This window comes from Mandrillus leucophaeus, unplaced genomic scaffold (assembly GCF_000951045.1).
Source record: "Mandrillus leucophaeus isolate KB7577 unplaced genomic scaffold, Mleu.le_1.0 Scaffold721, whole genome shotgun sequence".
Taxonomy (NCBI): Eukaryota; Metazoa; Chordata; class Mammalia; order Primates; family Cercopithecidae; genus Mandrillus; species Mandrillus leucophaeus.
This window is the reverse complement of record NW_012107820.1, coordinates 1,855,357-1,873,893: the sequence shown is the minus strand read 5'-3', so window position 1 is coordinate 1,873,893 and position 18,537 is coordinate 1,855,357. Positions and strand designations below refer to the sequence as shown.

General features: G+C 38.3%; 2 protein-coding genes across 4 annotated transcripts in view; one reads left to right on the top strand and one right to left on the bottom strand.

The window, feature by feature from the left end:
- Positions 1–14,179, bottom strand: part of RPP30 (ribonuclease P/MRP 30kDa subunit) — a 36,677-nt gene extending 22,498 nt beyond the window's left edge. For all 3 annotated transcript variants that reach the window (XM_011965372.1, XM_011965371.1, XM_011965373.1), the window contains exons 1-6: positions 14,068–14,179; positions 11,249–11,304; positions 10,559–10,615; positions 10,076–10,150; positions 7,018–7,089; positions 222–311 (exon numbers count right to left, since the gene is read on the bottom strand). In XM_011965372.1, the coding sequence (XP_011820762.1) occupies positions 222–311; positions 7,018–7,089; positions 10,076–10,150; positions 10,559–10,615; positions 11,249–11,304; positions 14,068–14,149 (432 nt within the window). In that variant the 5' untranslated portion in view covers positions 14,150–14,179. The remainder of the gene's footprint in view (positions 1–221; positions 312–7,017; positions 7,090–10,075; positions 10,151–10,558; positions 10,616–11,248; positions 11,305–14,067) is intronic.
- A 550-nt stretch (positions 14,180–14,729) lies between these two features.
- The window catches only part of HTR7 (5-hydroxytryptamine (serotonin) receptor 7, adenylate cyclase-coupled), a 142,452-nt gene continuing 138,644 nt past the window's right edge, over positions 14,730–18,537 (top strand). The window contains exons 1-2 of the mRNA XM_011965378.1: positions 14,730–14,788; positions 14,899–15,063. Coding sequence (XP_011820768.1) covers positions 14,730–14,788; positions 14,899–15,063 — 224 coding nt within the window. The remainder of the gene's footprint in view (positions 14,789–14,898; positions 15,064–18,537) is intronic.

Here is an 18,537-nt window from a genome sequence, read left to right as displayed (position 1 = left end):
TACAGCCTTTTAAAAACATCTTAATAATTAACTGGATATTTTTAATTTTAAACTTTCTTTCTCCCTTTGTTCAGCTTTCAAAACTAAAATTCTCTTTTCTAAAACTGCCTCCTATTCCCTAGCCTTTGTTTTTCCTTCTAAGAATACTGGTTTCTTGTGTTTCCAATTTGCTAATGTAAGTTTCTAAGATTCAAATACAGAATGGAAAGTATAACACTTACCACATTAATAGGAGGTCTTTTGAAGTAAAATGGTAGTTTCTCTGTTACAGTTATGCAGACTAAATCCACATCTAAATGTGTACAAGCAATCTGTAAAGAAGAAAAAAATAGGTAAGGCCAAAAGGAAAACTGGCACAAGTAAGAACGGGAGATAGGGTCAAACTCGATATAATGAAATATAAGTATGGTTCACTCCATAGGTGTTTTGATGGTTCTGTGTTGAAATACATTTGACCTTTTACAAAGTCAACTGTTTTGCTACTCTTTTAGGTTGGGTTTAAATGGTTTAACTGTAATCCAGCAAAAGCGGATTATGTCCATAGACTTTCTCAAAAGATGGAGCCTAGAGACTCTCTAACTCATATGGTCTGCTACGTAAGGATGGTTTGTGGAGTGAGGCTCAGTTTCTGGAAGATTACTTCAGACTGTTCCAGAAAGAAGAAACTGACTATTCTAAATCCAAGGAAAAAATAAGCCAAATGGAATGTATGCATGGTCCATTTATCCCACAAACTATTTATTGAACAACTCTGTGCCAAGAATTGTCCCAGAGCTGTGGCTCCTATCAAGTCTAATGAGCAGCTGAAGAAGTATGAACACAGCACCTCATGACATTTGTTCAAAAACTAATAGAAGGAATCTACATAAATAGTTAAAGCAGAGCTATTACAAGTCAAATGATAATGAATGCATTTTCTCAACTTTTAATTTCCCTTTCCGTTGTTTTAATTTTTGCTATGACTTGTTGAGTAATACTCTGCATTTTCTTCTCAAAGAGATTGGAAACTGCTTATAAAAACCACATACAAGATAAAATAAACAGATAAGAAAATCAGGATAAATGGAAAATCAGGGAAGAAAAATAAAGCTGGGAAAAGGTTACTAGCGTAGAGGGCAAGCCAGAAGACACTGCTAGAAGAAATACACCTGGCTCTGATTCTGCCATTATTTGATTTATAGTGATAAAATATTTGGCTGTTATACATTACATTAAAAATAAAGCTTACTGACAATGCTAGTGTGTACAGGCTTGACAGACAAATTCAAACTTCCAGGATGGCTATGCTGACAAAACAACATCAGTGGCACGTACCAGGGGAAAGGGCAGAGTAAGGAAGAGCAGAGAAGAGGGAGCAATAATGACCTGTAGGATTGGTGTCAACCTTCAGCAATGACAGGAATACCGTACCTTGCCCTTTTTCTTCAGAATCCCCACTTCAGTCACTCCTACTCCAACCCCAGGGCTTTAGGAAGCAAGCAGAGATCAGAGGCTGACTAGCTTTAAAACAGTCATAGTAACTTAGCAAGCCTGGGAAGCAATATTGTTTTGGTAGAAATAATTGGCTCATAAAGAATCTGCCCCATCCCAACTGCCACAGCTGTCCAACTCATAAAAGTCATTGAAAATTTAATAAGAGTGGATGAAGGAAAGCTCTGAATGATAGCTGAAACAAATTCAGTTCTGTTCACCATTTTTTATCTATCATACTGGCAAAGATAAAAAAGTTTAGTACTACCCTTGCTGACATGAGAATGAATAAACAGGCACTCACAAGGTCTTTAAATCAGTATAAGGTCTTGAAAAACATTTTAGCAATGGCTACCAAAATTTTAAATGCGCACACCAGCAATTCTACTTATAGGTATATAGTAGGTATAAGTGAAGTCTCCTATAGAGAAGTCTCTATAAGTGTAGAGACTAGAAATATATTATGTAGCTATATACCCTACAAAGGCTCAGGGGACATTAGTACAATGACAGTCATTGCAATACCAATCATGAAAGACTAGACACAATTAAATATCCCTCAATTTTACTTAAATAAATTATGATCCCTTTATATGACAGAATATGCCAACTCGTTAAAGGAAATGATGTACATCTCTAATGGATATTATGGAACAACCTCTAAGAAACTGTAAGGTAAAAGAAGCATGGTGTTAGGTAGGAAGGAAAGAGGAAAGGAGAAAGGGGGAGAACAAAGGAAAAAAAGATGAGGTAAATAATATTTCTAAAAAGATACACAAAAACTATTACGAGTGGTTGCTTCTGGAAAAAATGGGGAGGGAGTTTTAGGTGGAAGTAAGGCGTACTTTTCAGTACCTTTGTAATGTTTAAATTAGTCATCATGAATATAAATTATTTCTTCAGTTTAAAAAGCTGATTAATTCTTTAAAAGCCTGTTAAACACTCTCCCCAGAATGAAGCTAAATTAGGTTTAGCTTCATACATACTTTTTTCATACATATTGTTCCTTTCTTCCCTTCTCCTATATAAGAGTGGCCAATTAAACAATGGCTCTATGTTGGTTTAAGTATGTGCAAATACATGAACTAACATAAACTTTTAATTACAAGGGACAGCTCTACATGGCTCCCTCTGACACTTCAACCTTAGAATGCCCCAAACTGAATTATTTTGTTATTTAGTTTTCTATTAACCAAAATGTCTAATTGATACTTTTAGATAACCACAAAATAAGAGTTAATGTTCACACTACAATGAAATGCTTTCTATATCATTTTAAAAGATTACATTATGCCCAATAGAGCCTTGGGGTTAAGAATCTTATCATGGTTTTCTCTGAAAACTGGTAGGTTACATATGAATTTACATCAGTTGTCCAAACCATTTTTTTTTTTTGGCCAGTGACTCCCATGACAATTTAAAGAAAACGTATTCCCATAAACATGCACACGTATATACACATCTTTGCCTCTATGACACAAAAGGAATAGGACTGCAGGGGTTCATATTCCTCCCTGAATCCCTTTCAAAGATACCAGGTTGATAAATTGTGAAGAGACAATCAGGCTTACCAAGGAAAAAGAGAGATGCCCATTAACAGTGGTGCTCAACTTTAGTGTGTATAAAACTTCCCTAAAGAATGTATAAAGAAGGAGACAACCATGCCCTACCTCCACTGATTCATTAAGTATGGCCTAATGATCTGCATTTTAATACATATCCCAGGTAATTCTAAAGCCAGTGGAGCCAGACCATACTCCAAGAAACACCAGGACACTCCCTTCCTCAAGATACTCTACAACAGTGCTCTGCAAAGGAAAGGCATGAATTTCAGGAGCAGGAAGAAAATAAAACTTTTATTTCCATTTACTTTTATTTTTTAAAAATAGAGACAGGGTCTCACTATGTTGCCCAGGCTGGTCTCGAACTCCTGGTCTAAGTGGTCATCCTGCCTCAGCCTCCCAAAGTGCTGGGATTACAGGCACAAGGCACTGGATCCAGCCTCCATTTACTTTTTTTTTTTTTTTTGAGACAGAGTCTCGCTCTGTCGCCCAGGTTGGAGTGCAGTGGCGCAGTCTCGGCTCACTGCAAGCTTCGCCTCCCGGGTTCACATCGTTCTCCTGTCTCAGCCTCCTGAGTAGCTGGGACTACAGGCGCCCGCCACCATGCCTGGCTAATTTTTTGTATTTTTAGTGGAGACGGGGTTTCACCGTGTTAGCCAGGATGGCCTCAATCTCCCGACCTGATGATCTGCCTGCCTCGGCCTCCCAAAGTGGTGGGATTACAGGTGCGAGCCACCACGCCTGGCCCATTTACTAAATTTTTAATTCACTATTTTAAGATTTGTTTTATGTTTATGTAGTTTTTGTAAGGCACACCAGTACAATGAGAGATGCAAATAATTTATAAAAAACATATATATATTTGGAAGCAGGCTCAAAAAATTTTTAAACTGATAGGGTGCACAATCAAAGCAGGTTAGAGACCACTGGACTAAATAACCTGAATTCTCCTCAACCTGCTCAGCTGCTTTAAATCCTAAATGGGAATAATAGGTCCAGATGCTCCTGAAGCTTCTATGTAACTCTCTGTGTCATATTCCACAACTGTCCCACATTCCAAGGAGCCCTAACCAATGGACACCCTCAAAATCTTTAACCTCTGCCTTATCTCCTTAAGTAGTTATGGGGAGGGAGTTTCTGTGAGAAATCTTCCAGATACTCTGAGTAGAAAATATAATGCTATGTTATGTCCTATGGAAATGATGCTATTTAATGTGATTAGATTTTATACTATTGACATAAATGTGTGTCTGTGTGTGTGTATGCTTGATGACTCATCTTGGAGACCTAACTTAGTTTTAGAATACCATACCTATAGAGATAGATAGCTGTTAGAATTCTAGATAATCAACTTACAAACAAAACAAATAAAATGACTTATAGAATGTAACTTAAGAAACAAACTGCTGGCATTTGACCTGATTCCAAACCACAATATACTTACAAAAGCTTTAAAAGAGATGTCTGCTAAAATTGATTTCCTATAGAAAACAGGGAGAACTCTAATTTCAATTTAATCTTAAGGAATGGGTAATATTCGGATAGGGAAGAGGACGATGTTCCAATTTTTAAAACTGCATTGTCATATAACTTTTTGAGTATATGTGTAAAGTCAATACTTTGTGCTTTCTTCCATCTTCCAAAGTATTTTTGACAGGCCCATCTACTATCATCAAGCATGTGTTCAGCAAATTCAAACTTTAAGTCTGAGAAAAACAGTAAGATAAACAAATAAAACTATTATATGAAATTACAATATGGTCTAAAACCCAAAGTCCTATCTTTAGAACATACTTGCTGGGAGATTTAGAGCAAATCACTCAGTCTGAGTCTCAGTTTTCTCCTCTATAAAATGGCGATAGTAATAAATATCTGTCCCAATTATCCTACAGGACTGTTGTAGAAGTTAAAGGAAATAAATATGTAAAAGCTTTTGAAAGGTTTTTACAAATGTGTACCTTCTTTTGCTTCTCTAATCATCAGTAAAGGGATATGGAAATGTAAGTTGCACGATCTTCAAAATTAATCCAGAAATCAAATGGACAACAAAATGCTTGGTACATCAGCAACTTTTATTCCAAATCACAACTGAGTTGCCATTATTTAATAACAAAACTAAGTTGCTGCTGGTTGTTTAACAAATTTGGAAATGACCATGGTCTGCCTTATATTAAACACTAGTGGTTTCAGCACTGAATTATACTTTCTTACAGAACATGAAAAAACAAATACCCAGAATCAACCTCAAATCTATTGGACCAGAGTCTCCAGTGGTGAAGACTAATGTGCCTGATTTTAAAAAGTTCTACAGGTGTATTTTATGACTAAAAACCACTTGCTTCTACTTACCCCTTTAACTAAAACAAAATTCTTGAGAACATCTATAATTGCATTAAAAAAATTTTTTTTGAGACAGAGTCTTACTCTGTTGCCCAGGCTGGAGTGCAGCAGCGCAGTCTCAGCTCAGTGCAACCTCTGCCTCCTGGGTTCAAGCAATTCTTGTTCTTCAGTCTCCCAAGTAACTGGGATTACAAGCACGTGCCACCATGCCTGGATAATTTTTGTATTTTTAGTAGAGACGGGGTTTCACCATATTGGCCAGGCTGGTCTTGAACTCCTGACCTCAAGTGATCCACCCACCTTGGCCTCCTAAAGTGCTAGGATCACAGGCATGAGCCACTGTGCCCGGGCTACAGTTGCATTTTTTAAAGGAAGTAACAACAACAACAAAAAAAAGAGTAGGCACTCACAAATAATTTGTGCTGTTTCCCTCTGTTAATATAAATAATTAAGAACTGATAGTATGTCTTGAAAACTATTAATGTTTACCACACACATTAGCATCCTTAGTTAATAGCTCCATCTACTGGATACATCTAGCAAAAACATCTTTCTGCAATTTTAGAACGAATTTTGCTTAAAAAAAAACCAAACCTGAAGTAACATTAAAATCTCAAAGACCAGGCTGGTCTGAAGGTAGTCAGTTATCTTAATTGACTGTTCACAGTCAGTTATCTTGACTATTCACAGTCAGTTACAAATTGAATTCCCTGTTCTACTCTTTCCCCTCTTCTTAATAGGGCACTTGATTAGTCTTTAAAAAAAAAAATCAAAGAGTAGTACCTTTGGTGGTTATATTTTCGGCAATGGACACTTTAGTGAACCTAGAAAAAGGCAACTTTCAGAAGTTTCTAAAAGTAGCTATACCTCATTTTATACTTTTGGCAGATGGACACTTTTGTGAACCCAGATAAAGGCAACTTTCGAACTTTCTAAAAGTAGCTATACCTCATTTTACACAGTAAAATGCATTACAGTTGATGTTTTTTCCCTACTGTAATCATTTAAAATGCCCAGGGTGTTCTGTCTCAAGGTGACAAACAAGCATACATGGTAAGCTCCTTTCCCTTCTACAAAGGCAATGAAATGGCAATTTTAAAAGTACAAAAGAAATTCAATTCATAAAGGCTCTCAAGATGAGAAGAGGGATTATACTAGCAAATGGCTGATTTTGAAGAATTTCTGAAAGACTAAAAGCTGAGACAATCATGCTGGCATATGGGCTATACCTCAGAGCATGCAAAGGAGGAATCTGAAACAGAGGTGGAAACTTTTATGCTACATAATAGAACCTTGCTCCTTTCCCTCCCAAGGAGCAGCAAATGGTAAGAAGGGCAGAAACAAGTGATTTTAGAAACACTTACCTAAGAGAAGTTTTGAATGAATGAAGCAGATAAAGAAACAGAAGAAAACGGGCTTTTTCAAACTGAGCCCATCAAATGATAGCAGGATGAATAAAACAAAACAAAACAAAAAACACAAATGCCAGTTATATATACCCTTATGGGGTTCTAGAAACTCCAAGTATAAATAACAAATCCTAAAAGTTTCCAGATGAGTCAAAACAGGTCATCTACAAAAGCAGAACATCAGACTTCTTACATAACACATAAATACTACTTTCTTTTACTTATCCGTTACTCACATGAAAAAGCTTTTCTGTCTTTGGAAAAACTGCAACAACATCATAGAGCCGGGCCCTTGAAGAAGTTGCTCTCTAGGAATACAAAAAGAATGTTATCATACAATAACAAAATCTGTACACATGAAATTCTGTCTAGTGACTGACTCACACTTATATTTCAATCATGGAACACTTCTAATATACTACTGACATTTCTGCTTTGCTGTGTATGTTGGCAGAAAAGACCTAAGCACATGAGAATTTAGATACATATATCCATCTCACTAATCATTCTCCTCCTTCCTTCCTACATTGGTTATACTTTAACCACGTACCAAACATTGTGTTTGAGATGTAAAAATCAAATTAGGCTAGGCATGATGGCTTATGCCTGTAAACCCAGCACTTTGGGAGGCCGACGTGGGAGGACTGCTTGAGCCCAGGAGTTTGAGACTAGCCTGGGAAACATTGTGAGAACCCATCACTACAAAAAAATTACAAAATTAGCTGGGTGTGGTGGTAGGCACTTATGTCCTAGATACTTGGGGGGCCTGAGGCAGAAGGGTCACTTGAGTCCCATAGGTTAAGGCTGCAGTGAGCCACATTCATGCCACTGCACTCAAGCCTGGACAACAAAGTGAGACCCCGTCTCAAAAAAAAAAAAAAAAAAAAAAGGAGAAGAAAGAAAATTTCATTTCAAACCTAAATTGTGTGAGTCTGTATATGAAAAGACTAGAAAAAATATATATTTCTACACAAACATATAATCTCTGAATTAGGGAATAAAGTGTCATATTTCTTCTCTGCTTGTTGGCATCTTCTAAAATTTTGCAATCTCTTATTTTGTAAAAAGTATAATAAAAGTTAGGAGGGTATAAGAGAAGCAGCAGGTGCTGTGCTTGAGCAGGTAAGAGGGCCTGCTAGGCAGACCTGTGCTGAGATAGGGCAGGGTCCAGGTCTCAGAAATAGCCAGGATCTGGGATTTGCTCTCCTTCACCTGCCCACTCCCACTTGTGAAGGATACAAAAAGGAACATGAACCAAGATGTTCATGGTAACAAGAGTAAATGAAAGTCTTTACATCTATCAAAAGTCAGCTCCATTTATGTCTACCTGGGCCTAAGGAACCAGAATGCTGCCTTGCAGGTGTATAAGACACCAAAAGTTGGTTTTTCACAATTTCTTTAGCAACAGTAGCTGTTATAAAGGGGGTCTTTCCTTAATTACTTTTATTCTATGATGGAGATGTCTATCCCAGCTAAAGATAAAACAGTTCACCTTCTCAGGGAATCTCACTTTCTCTCTCCCCTGATAGCAGGCATACCTAAACCTCTCTCATTTAAGAAACAAAATCTCTTTATGTAGCAGATTCTTATCCACCAACCACCCTATGCCTCCCATTCTCCTATGGAGTCAAATTTCTTAAGCAAAGTCAGCAGCAGAGTCTGCATTTTCTCACATCTCTATCATATCCATTGAAATGTTTTTTGCTAAGGCAGCCAAGGACTGTCATATCAATAAATCTGACAGACTTTTTTTTTTGCCTTTCTGCTTGACTACACAGGTATACTGACCCTGCTGACCTTTCATTCCTTCTTTTCTGTTTTCCCTTTGCTTGTTGTCTTTCTACTTCTAGGGTAGTCCCTTCTCAGTCTCCAATTCTAGCTCATCCTCTTTTATACCATTAAATAGTGAAGTTCCTTAGGATTCTGTACTAAACTTCTTAACACAATGCACGCTGGCCAGGAAGTCTCATCCATTCCCATGATTTCAATTACTCACTGCAGGTGAACACTTCCAAAGCACCATCTTTAATTGGGATCACTCTTCTAAAGGCCACATCTTTTTTTTTTTTTTTTTGAAATGAAGTCTGGCGCTGTTGCCCAGGTTAGAGTGCACTGGTGTGATCTCACTGCAACCTCTGCCTCTCTGGCTCAAGCGATTCTCCTGCCTCAGACTCTGGAGTAGCTGGGATTACAGGTGCCCACCACCATGCCCTGCTAATTTTTGGATTTTTAGTAGAGATGGGGTTTCACCACGTTCGCCAGGCTGGTCTTTAACTCCCGACCTCAAGTGATCTGCCCACCTAGGCCTCCCAAAATGTTGGGATTATGGGCGTGAGCCACCGTGCACATCTTTTTTGACAGACTCTTTTGAAACTCTCACAGTAACTCATCAGGATGCCCCCAAACCTGCTTGTTCGTATGGTCCATCTCAGGAAATGGTACCATTACCCACCTGGTTGCTCAGGCCACTCCCTCAGGCCTAGGGAGTAATCATCCTACATCCAATTAACCAACAAATCCTTTCAATTCTCCCTCCTGGATGCCTCTTAAGTCCCCTCCTTACCTCTCTCTAATCCATTATCTGTAACTCAAACCTCATAATTTCACTCCCTTAGTTAAAACCTTCAAGGGCTTCCAACTGCTCTTGGAATCCCCACCCAAGTTTATATCTCTAACCTCATCCCATGTAACCGGTTCGCTAGGCTTAGCCCTATTGTTTGGTTTCACTTCCCAGAAAACACCATGTTTTCCTCAGCTTCAGGACCTATGCATAATCCATCCTATCTGGGAACACCAGCTCCCTGCTTGTCACCTATATAACATTTACTGACTCTTCCGTCTCCCAGCTTGAATATCAACCTACTCAGGTTACATACTCCCGGAGCATCCTTTATTTACCACTTCCTTACCTTGGAACATTCCTTACCTTTGTAATTATTATTTGTTCAGTGCTTGTCTTGCCAAGTAAACTCTAAGCTTTATAAGTTCAAGGATTGTGCTCATATTATTTATGGCAATACCCCCCAGCACCCACCTCAAGTCTGGTGCCCATGAGTTCAGAATAACAGTTGCCAAGGGATTCTTTAATTGTGGTATCACTACATATGTGCCATGAGTAAACAGAACAGATATATTACACTGTGTGAATTCTGAGGACAAGGAGAGCAGGCAGGTGTCATGGTTTGGGGGGGGCGAGGGAAAATGTAAAAGGGGGAAGACAAAGTGCAACATTGTTCAACATTAATCAATACAACTTACAAGGCCAAAAGGAGAGAAGAAAATTAATTAACTTACCAAAACATTGCAGTGAGATGGATCCGAGACAATAATTGTCAATCTAGTTAAAATTTTAATTGGTCTTGATTTTCCCTATTTAAAAAAAAACATGATGTTAAAAAGTACAAAAGACAACGACTGATTTTCCTGTTTACCAGTGGAAAGTACTCATTAAAAGGTACTGGCTATAAGGGATAGTGAAGATCAGTAAAATCCAGTCCTTGTTCTCTATGAATTTACAATACAGACACAGAAAGGGATGTATGTATCTTAAACTACATAATGAGATAATTTTAAAGTTGTAGGACTTCAGGAAAGAAGATCATCAAAGCAGTATTGAACTGATAGTAAAAGAATGTTTCCTGAAGAGCTGAGCCTTGAGGAAAATGTAAGACTGGTACTCAGAGTATGGTGCAGCTCAAGTTAGAGAATACACACATAATTAGGTATCTTTTAACTGAATAAATAGATACTATGCTTCTTAAGCAACAAAACACCTACCTGTACAATCGGCAAAGTTGTGAAGAGTTCAGAAACAGCTATTGGTTTTTCAATTTCCTACAACAAATGATAAATAGTTACCGCACATTGAATACATCAATAGCACAAGGCATAATGGAAAAATTATGAGGGGTTCTCAGAAAAAAATACGCATTTATTTTTAAAAGAAAGCAAGGTGATTTCTGGTATTCAAAAAGACTTTTTAAAATTATTTTTAAAAAGAAAGCTAAACAGAGAAGCAACTGTAAACATCAGTGAATAGGAAGAATGAAAACTAATTTTTAGACTGAAATAATCTACAGGATACAGTTGTTGGCCTGAAGAGAAATATACATACTTACTAGTAGTGTCTAAGAGAGAAATTAGTTAATAAGTCCATGACAATAAAATAAAAAGGACTAAATATTTTGAGTACAGTCCAGCCAATAACACTTTTTGAACAGTGAAAGTAACTTAATTTCAAATCAACTTTAGGAATCCTGAACACTATATCATAGTATCTCACAAAAATCTTCATTGTTTATATAAATATGTATCAGTTCAACTGTTAACATATAAAAATAGAAAAGGAATAGTGCACAAAGGAGTGCATTTAAGAAATACTCTAATCTGTAGCTTCCAAATTACCAATATAAACAGAATTACAAATACTTATTTATGAACTTATTAACTTCAGAAATATTACTTTACCTGTTTCTTTTCCTTAAAGTCAACGATATGATTGATAGCAACAACTGAATAGCCAACTGAAAAAGAAAAATTGAACACTTTTGTTAAATATAACAACCTCTCCTTCCTGTAACACAGGTCCATCCTGACTCTAGATGTCAAGAGTAGGCCATTTAAGGAGTGGTTATGAATGTGAACTCTAGTGTCAGTCTGCCTGATTTAAAGTCTACGCACTACCACTTACAAGTTGCTTGATGTGAAGTTTCAGGTTCTTCATCTGTCAAATAGTGAAAATAACAACACTTACTTCATACACCTCTCATGAAATTTAAATGAAATAATACACACGAGGTGTTTGAGAACAGTGCCTGGCACATAGGTCTTTGTTTAACCATTATGAATTATTATTAAAATGATACTAAAGACTCTTAACTTTGTGCTTCTCCTTTTCAACTGTCATTCTCTTTCATGTCCCTGTATTTTCATCCCATCAAGTTCCTACTTTATCACTGTCACTTTTATTCTCATTCTTTTGCTTTTTGTCCTTCCACTTCCTTCAGAGACTCCTTTCCTAGGGAGAAATGGAGTGATAACTCCCTCACACCACTGCCGCCCACTTCCCATTCGAAGCTGCACACCATCGACAGACTGGGAGCTCCTTGAGGTCAAGGGCTTGCTTTATTATCTTCATCAGTTAGCACTGTTCTGGACATTTGGGCTACCAAAAAACAAATCTAAAAATCATGATTCTCATCTTTAATTTTTAAAAATACCAATGGGGATGAAAGGATATTAATATTAAAATACATATCAATGCCAAACTCTCAACAGTTTGTCCAACTTCCTTCTTCCCTTCCTCCCTCAAGTATTTACTGAGCATCCATTACTTGACAAGCCCTAAACTGGTGTTGAGCATATAGGATAAATAATACAATCCTTCTCCACAAGAAATGTACAGCCCAGTCTGTTGGAGAACTAAGGCAAATAAGGCAATTAAGCAAGTCATTGTATATAAACACACTTTTTTGTAAGTAAGTTTTCTATGGAAGTATATAGCACAATGAAACCTGGTGTAGGGGTCACAAAAGCCTCCCTGGAGAAAGTCACCCTTAAAAACAAAAAAATCACATGTATGCCTGTACCTTGGGCTTCACCTTGCACCCAGTTAGTCAAATCAACCAGTCACATCTTCTCCCTATTCTTCTTTACCACACTCCCAAATCTGCTCTAAACTTCCTTGTTATACCCATTTGGGATATCCTTTTGGCTACTAAACAATGTCCCTACCATTCTACAGAAATGTCAACTAGGATCTGTTTCTCCACAAAACTTTTTCCTAGACTACTCCTCATCTTGCAGCTTACTTACTTCCCTAATCAGGCTTTAAGGTATTTTAATTTACACAGTGTATTTCTGAAGCTTATTATTGGTTTCTTATATCACATCAGAAACTAAGAACCAGGGCTCTGTCTTCCCTATTCTTTGAAAATGTCCACTATTTATTTCCAGACTCATCAAATAGCAGTCCTTTGTCTGACTTGTAAGTTGAGGCAACTTTGTCATATGCCATGAATTCCATTTAATTTATTAAAAAATAACCACTAACAATGTACATAATTACCACATCTCTTTCAAGTGTATTTTAAACTGGGGGAAATTCTCTAAAGAAATCATTATAACTTTTCTTTTTTGTATTTTTTTTAATGTGTTCAGTTTATTCCACAAGCATTAACTGAGTAACTGCTATGCATTAGTGCTTGCAAAGTGAGTATGTTAAGCACAGTAAATAAAAGGATAAGACATGGCAATTCTCTTAAGAAGCTCATGATTTATTTAAAAATGGGATGGCATCAGGAAAAGCCTATTGAGGAGGTAATAATTGCGAAGAGCTACACCCAGGAAAATTTATTTTACAGGATCAAAGAACATTAGCGCTAAATGGCCCAGATCATCTTGTCTACTTTCCTCTTCGTGCTGATGAGCAAAGTACCACAGAGATAACATTCATTTAGTGGCAGCAGTGGAAAGGCAAAGTCATTTCGCCAAGGGTACTTCATAAAGAGGACAATTTAAAAAATGGTGTGATTCATTTTGCCAAGAAGTGGTTGTCATTTCTAGCACCACCTCTGAGCAGTATCAGTAATCAGAACTCACAATGAGCTGAAAACTGTCTCTGAGGAGCAGATGTTACTGCACGAACCTCTTGATTCTTTTTAATATCTCTATCCCCACACTTTACAGTCTAAGGAATACAGAACCCACGACTAACTCCAATAGTTAAAACAGGTTCTAGTCTCTGAAGGCTTTCGCTTCCCTTCGATTCGGGCCATGGTGTCCTCCTCCTCCACCTCCACCTACCCTCTCTCTGCCTGGATAATATTGTTCCAACACTCCCGCATCCTCCTCCTTCTCTGAGCCTCCACGGCGCTTCCTGTCCGTGCCCCAAATTCCAGCATTTGTTTAGACACTGTCGTGAGAGTCAGGAAGGGCTGATAGTAACTTAGAAGCTTAGAAGATTGTACACTTGGAGTCCAGCTCCGGTTTCTGTCATCTATCAGCTGTAGGTCCCTACGCGAATCCCTCGCCCTCGTTGGGTCTCCGTTCCCTCACTGCAGGAAAGGAGCTGAACAAGGTAACAACCTTGTTCAGTTTTCCGCGCCAGGAATCAGACCAACACCTCGGCGGGCATCAGCCTCCAGGGACATTCCAGGGACATCCCAGAGACTCTGGAAGACCTGACAGAGACGCATCAGGAAACAGTTCCTCCCAAGAGGATCCCGATGGTCAGGGTGGCATGAGGTTGGGCAGGCGCTGCCGCCCGCGAAGCCGGGGCAACTCACGGTGAGCCGCTGTCTCCACAAGTCCGCGCAGAGCCTTCAGGTCAGAACCCGCTCGCACGTCCAAGTCTGCAAACACCGCCATGCTGAAGTCCCATGACCACCCGAGCGCGCCAGTCTGCGCAGCCGCTGAGCCCGCCCCTCAGGCATGCTGGGAGCTGTAGTTAACCTGCGCAGTCCGTCTCTACCTCCAGTTGACTAGAGATTCGGAGACACTTACTTTGCCTTCAACTACCACCAGAATTTGTGTGTTGAAATCAACAGCTTCATTTCAGTCCCTCTTTGTCTTCTTCTGAATGACAATGTTTGGTTCCCCCTGGAGGGGTTCCAATTCCCCACTATTCAGTACTCCTATAAAATAGTGTAGAAATGAATTCGTTCAACATTCACGCCCACTGTATCTATTTAGCGCTGCTCATGAATCAGAGAATTCTTCTAATAGGTGAATGCTATTTAAAGAGTCCTAAAGAACACGTTTTCCTTTCCTTTCCCTAAAGTCCATTCCGTTGTTTACAATGGACTTTCCGGGAAGAAGGCATTTGTGTATGACTGACTCTAGGACATCAAAAGAGAACTACCCCAAGACGAGGGTACTTTTACCCAATCAGAACTGTTGATGTCAAAGACCGCTAATCTCTGTTGCAGTCAACACCTTCAACCACAAGATGGCAGGGCTCGCTCGAGGACGAGCGGTTACAGCCAACATTGATTTAGCCAAAGACACGTTTGAAAAGGGAGGTGCAAAATTGAGATGTTTTACACTTTTCCAGCTGAGAAATGTACAAGGTGACGCATATCCCACATATCTGATGTTTCCACTTTTTTCCGACTTAGTGTAAATGATCTATTGAGGATTAATAGCAAATTATACTACAAAAGTGTGACGATAGTTTACATCAGTGCTCTCAAACCACCTGTGATAAAGGACCAGTTTCTCCCTCCTTCTCCCCTACCTCCAAATTCTTCACGAACCAGGATGTGGTCCTTTATGCATCACCGGTAAGCAGCCTGGCCTCATGGGAATCACAAATTTGACAGCACTCGAACTGCCCTATACCTGGCTGAATAGAGTCTGCTGATCAGGAGCTCGGATATCAGGACAATGCCAAAGTACTGTAAACGTTGTAAACATCTTCACTTTTTGTTTGTTTGTTTTAATAACGTGAGCACAGCAACAACAATCACAGAATTAGAGGCTCGGTCATTTGACCTGGGGAGTGTCCCGGTTGGTGGCCTGCTGAGTTTTCGTTTGGTTGTTTCGTTTTTAGAGAGAGCACCTCGTTATTGACCAGGATGGACTCTAACGCAAGCAGTCCTCTCTCCTAGCTGTGATTCACACGCGCCCACTCCCGTGCCCCACCCATCAATTTCTCTATTTATTGATCACAGACAGTTCACAGACAGTCTCTCGTCTATGGACCACACCTTAACTAGTACACCTTTATGCGATTTTCTTGTCGTTCTCAGAAGGCAGGAGGGATCTGCTCCATGCAGTAGCATGCAATTCTCTTCTTGGTTAACTTTTGTAAAGAAAAGATATTTTGCCTTTTCCAGTACTTGATATTTCCTAAGTAGGAGTAGAAGAGAGTATTACTTCTGCAAATAGAATAAGGTCATATGAAACAAACCCTTTGTTTTTCATGAGAATGTCGAATGTTAATTTTGCAGGGTCACACAGGCATCTTCACCTATGACCATAACAATCTAGACTGGTCAGAAATATGACCAATGTGTGGTGAAGGTGAATAAGGTGATAGTTCAATTATTTTTTCATTTTTAGTTGACACATTGTAATTATACATATTTATAGGGTACAATTTCATGTTCTGATATATGTATATGTTGTATAATGAACAAATCAAGGTAATTAGCATAGTCATCACCTCATGTATTTTTGGTGATAACATTAAAAAAACTCTCTTCTAGCTGTTTTGTGATATATAAACAATACCTTACTGTTAACCATTGTCACCTTCTGTGCAATACAACATCAGAACTTATTCGTCCTATCTACCTTTGTACCTGTTGAGCAACCTCTCCCCATCCTCCCTCCCCCAATCCCTCCCTAGTCTGTTAACCATTGTTCTACTATTTACTTTCTAGACTTCTATCAAATTAATTTTTTTTCAGATTTCACATACGAGTGGGATTACACAGTATTTGTCCTTCTGTGTCTAGCTTATTTCACTGAAGATAGTGTCATCCATGTTATCCCAAATGACAGGATTTCATACTTTTAAAATGGCTTAATAGTATGTCATTATGTGTATACTACATTTTCTTTATCCATTCATTCGTTGTCAGACATGGAGGTTGATTCCAAATATTGGCTACTGTGAATAGCGTTGCAGTAAACATGGAGTGCAGATATCTCTTTGACATACTGATTTCACTCTCTTTGGATTATACACCCAGTAGTGCAACTTTCAGGTTATATGAGAGTTCTATTTTTAATTTTTTTAGGAACATCTACTGTTTTTCATAATGGCTATACTAGTTTACATTTCCACCAACCGTAAGTGTTCCTTTTTCTCTACATCCTCACCAACACGTATTTTCATTTATTGTTTTGATAATAGTCATTGTAACTGGAGTGAGGTGGTATCTCATTGTGGTTTTGATTTGCATTTCCTTTATGATTAGTGAGGCTGATGATTTTTTGATTTTTTCATATACCTGTTGGCCATTTGTATGACTTCTTTTGAGAAATGCCTATTAAAGTCTTATCAACCCATCACTTAGGTATTAAGCCCAGCATGTATTAGCTATTTATCCTGATGCTCTTCCTCCCCCTGCAACCCCAACAGGTCCCAGTGTGTGTTGTTTCCCTCCCTGGTCCATGTGTTCTCATTGCTTAGCTCCCACTTATAAGTGAGAACACACAGTATTTAGTTTTCTGTTCCTGTGTTAGTTTGCTAAGGATAATGGCTTGCAGCTCCATCCATGTCCCTGCAAAGAACATGATCTCATTACATTTTATGGCTGCATAGTATCCTGTGGTGTATATGTACCACATTTTATTTATCCAGTTTATCATTGATGGGCATTTGGGTTGATTTCAGGCTTTGCTATTGTGAAGAGTGCTGCAATGAACATATGTGTGCATGTATCTTTATAATAGAATGATTTATATTCCTTTGGGTTTATATCCAGTAATGGGATTGCTGGGTCAAATGGTATTTCTGCTTCTAGGTCTTTGAGGAATCACCACATTGTCTTCCACAATGGTTGAACTAATTTACACTCCACCAACAGTGTAAAAGCCTTCCTATTTCTCCTCAGCCTCACCAGCCTCTGTTGTTTCCTGACTTTTTAGTAATTACCATTCTGACTGTCATGAGATGGTATCTCACTGTGGTTTTGATTTGCATTTCTCTAATGATCCATGATGTTAAACTTTTTTTCATACATTTGTTGGCTGCATGAATGTCTTCTATTGAGAAGTGTCTGTTCATGTCCTTTGCTCACTTTTTAATGGGGTTTTTTCTTATAAATTTGTTTAAGTTCCTTGTGGATTCTGGGTATCAGACCTTTGTCAGATGAATAGACTGCAAAAATTTTCTCCCATTCTGTAGGTTGCCTGTTCACTCTGATAATAGTTTCTTTTGCTGTGCATAAACTCTTAAGTTTAATTAGATCCCATTTGTCAATGTTTGCTTTTGTTGCAATTGCTTTTGACGTTTTCATCATGAAATCTTTGCCTGTGTCTATGTCCTGAATGGTATTGCCTAGATTTTCTTCTAGGGTTTTTATAGTTTTGCTTTTTACATTTAAGTCTTTAACCCAAATGAGTTAATTTTAATAAACAAACAAACAAACAAACAAGCAAGTTAATTTTTGTGTGAGGTGTAAGGAAGGGATCCAGTTTCAATTTTCTGCATATGGCTAGCCAGTTTTCCCAGCACTATTCATTAAATAGGGAATCCTTTCCCTATTGCTTGCTTTTGTTAGGTTTCTCGAAGATCAGATGGTTGTAGATGTGCAGTCTTATTTCTGAGATCTCTATTCTGTTCTATTGGTCTGCATGTCTGTTTTTGTACCAATACCATGCTGTTTTGGTTACTGTAGCCTTGTAGTATAGTTCGAGGTTGGGTAGAGTGATGTCTCTAGCTTTGCTTTTTTCACTTAGGATTGTCTTGGCTATATGCATGCCCAGATAGTTTTTAAAACTTCCTTTTATAGCAATAGTCTTGCTATGCAGATGAGACAGGTCTTAAACTCCTGGCCTGAAGTAATCCTCCCGCCTCAGCCTCCTGAAGTGCTGATATTACAGGTGTGAGCCATTGTGCCTGGCCAAGTTGCCCATTTTTAATGGGTTATTTATTTTAGCTTTTTTGTCGTTATTATTTCAGTTCCTTATATATTCTGGATATTAAGCCCTTGTAAGATGCATAGTTTCCAAATATCTTCATGTCTGTTCACACTTTTAAAGTTTTTCCTTTGTTGTGCAGAGACTTTTTAGTTTGATTTAAT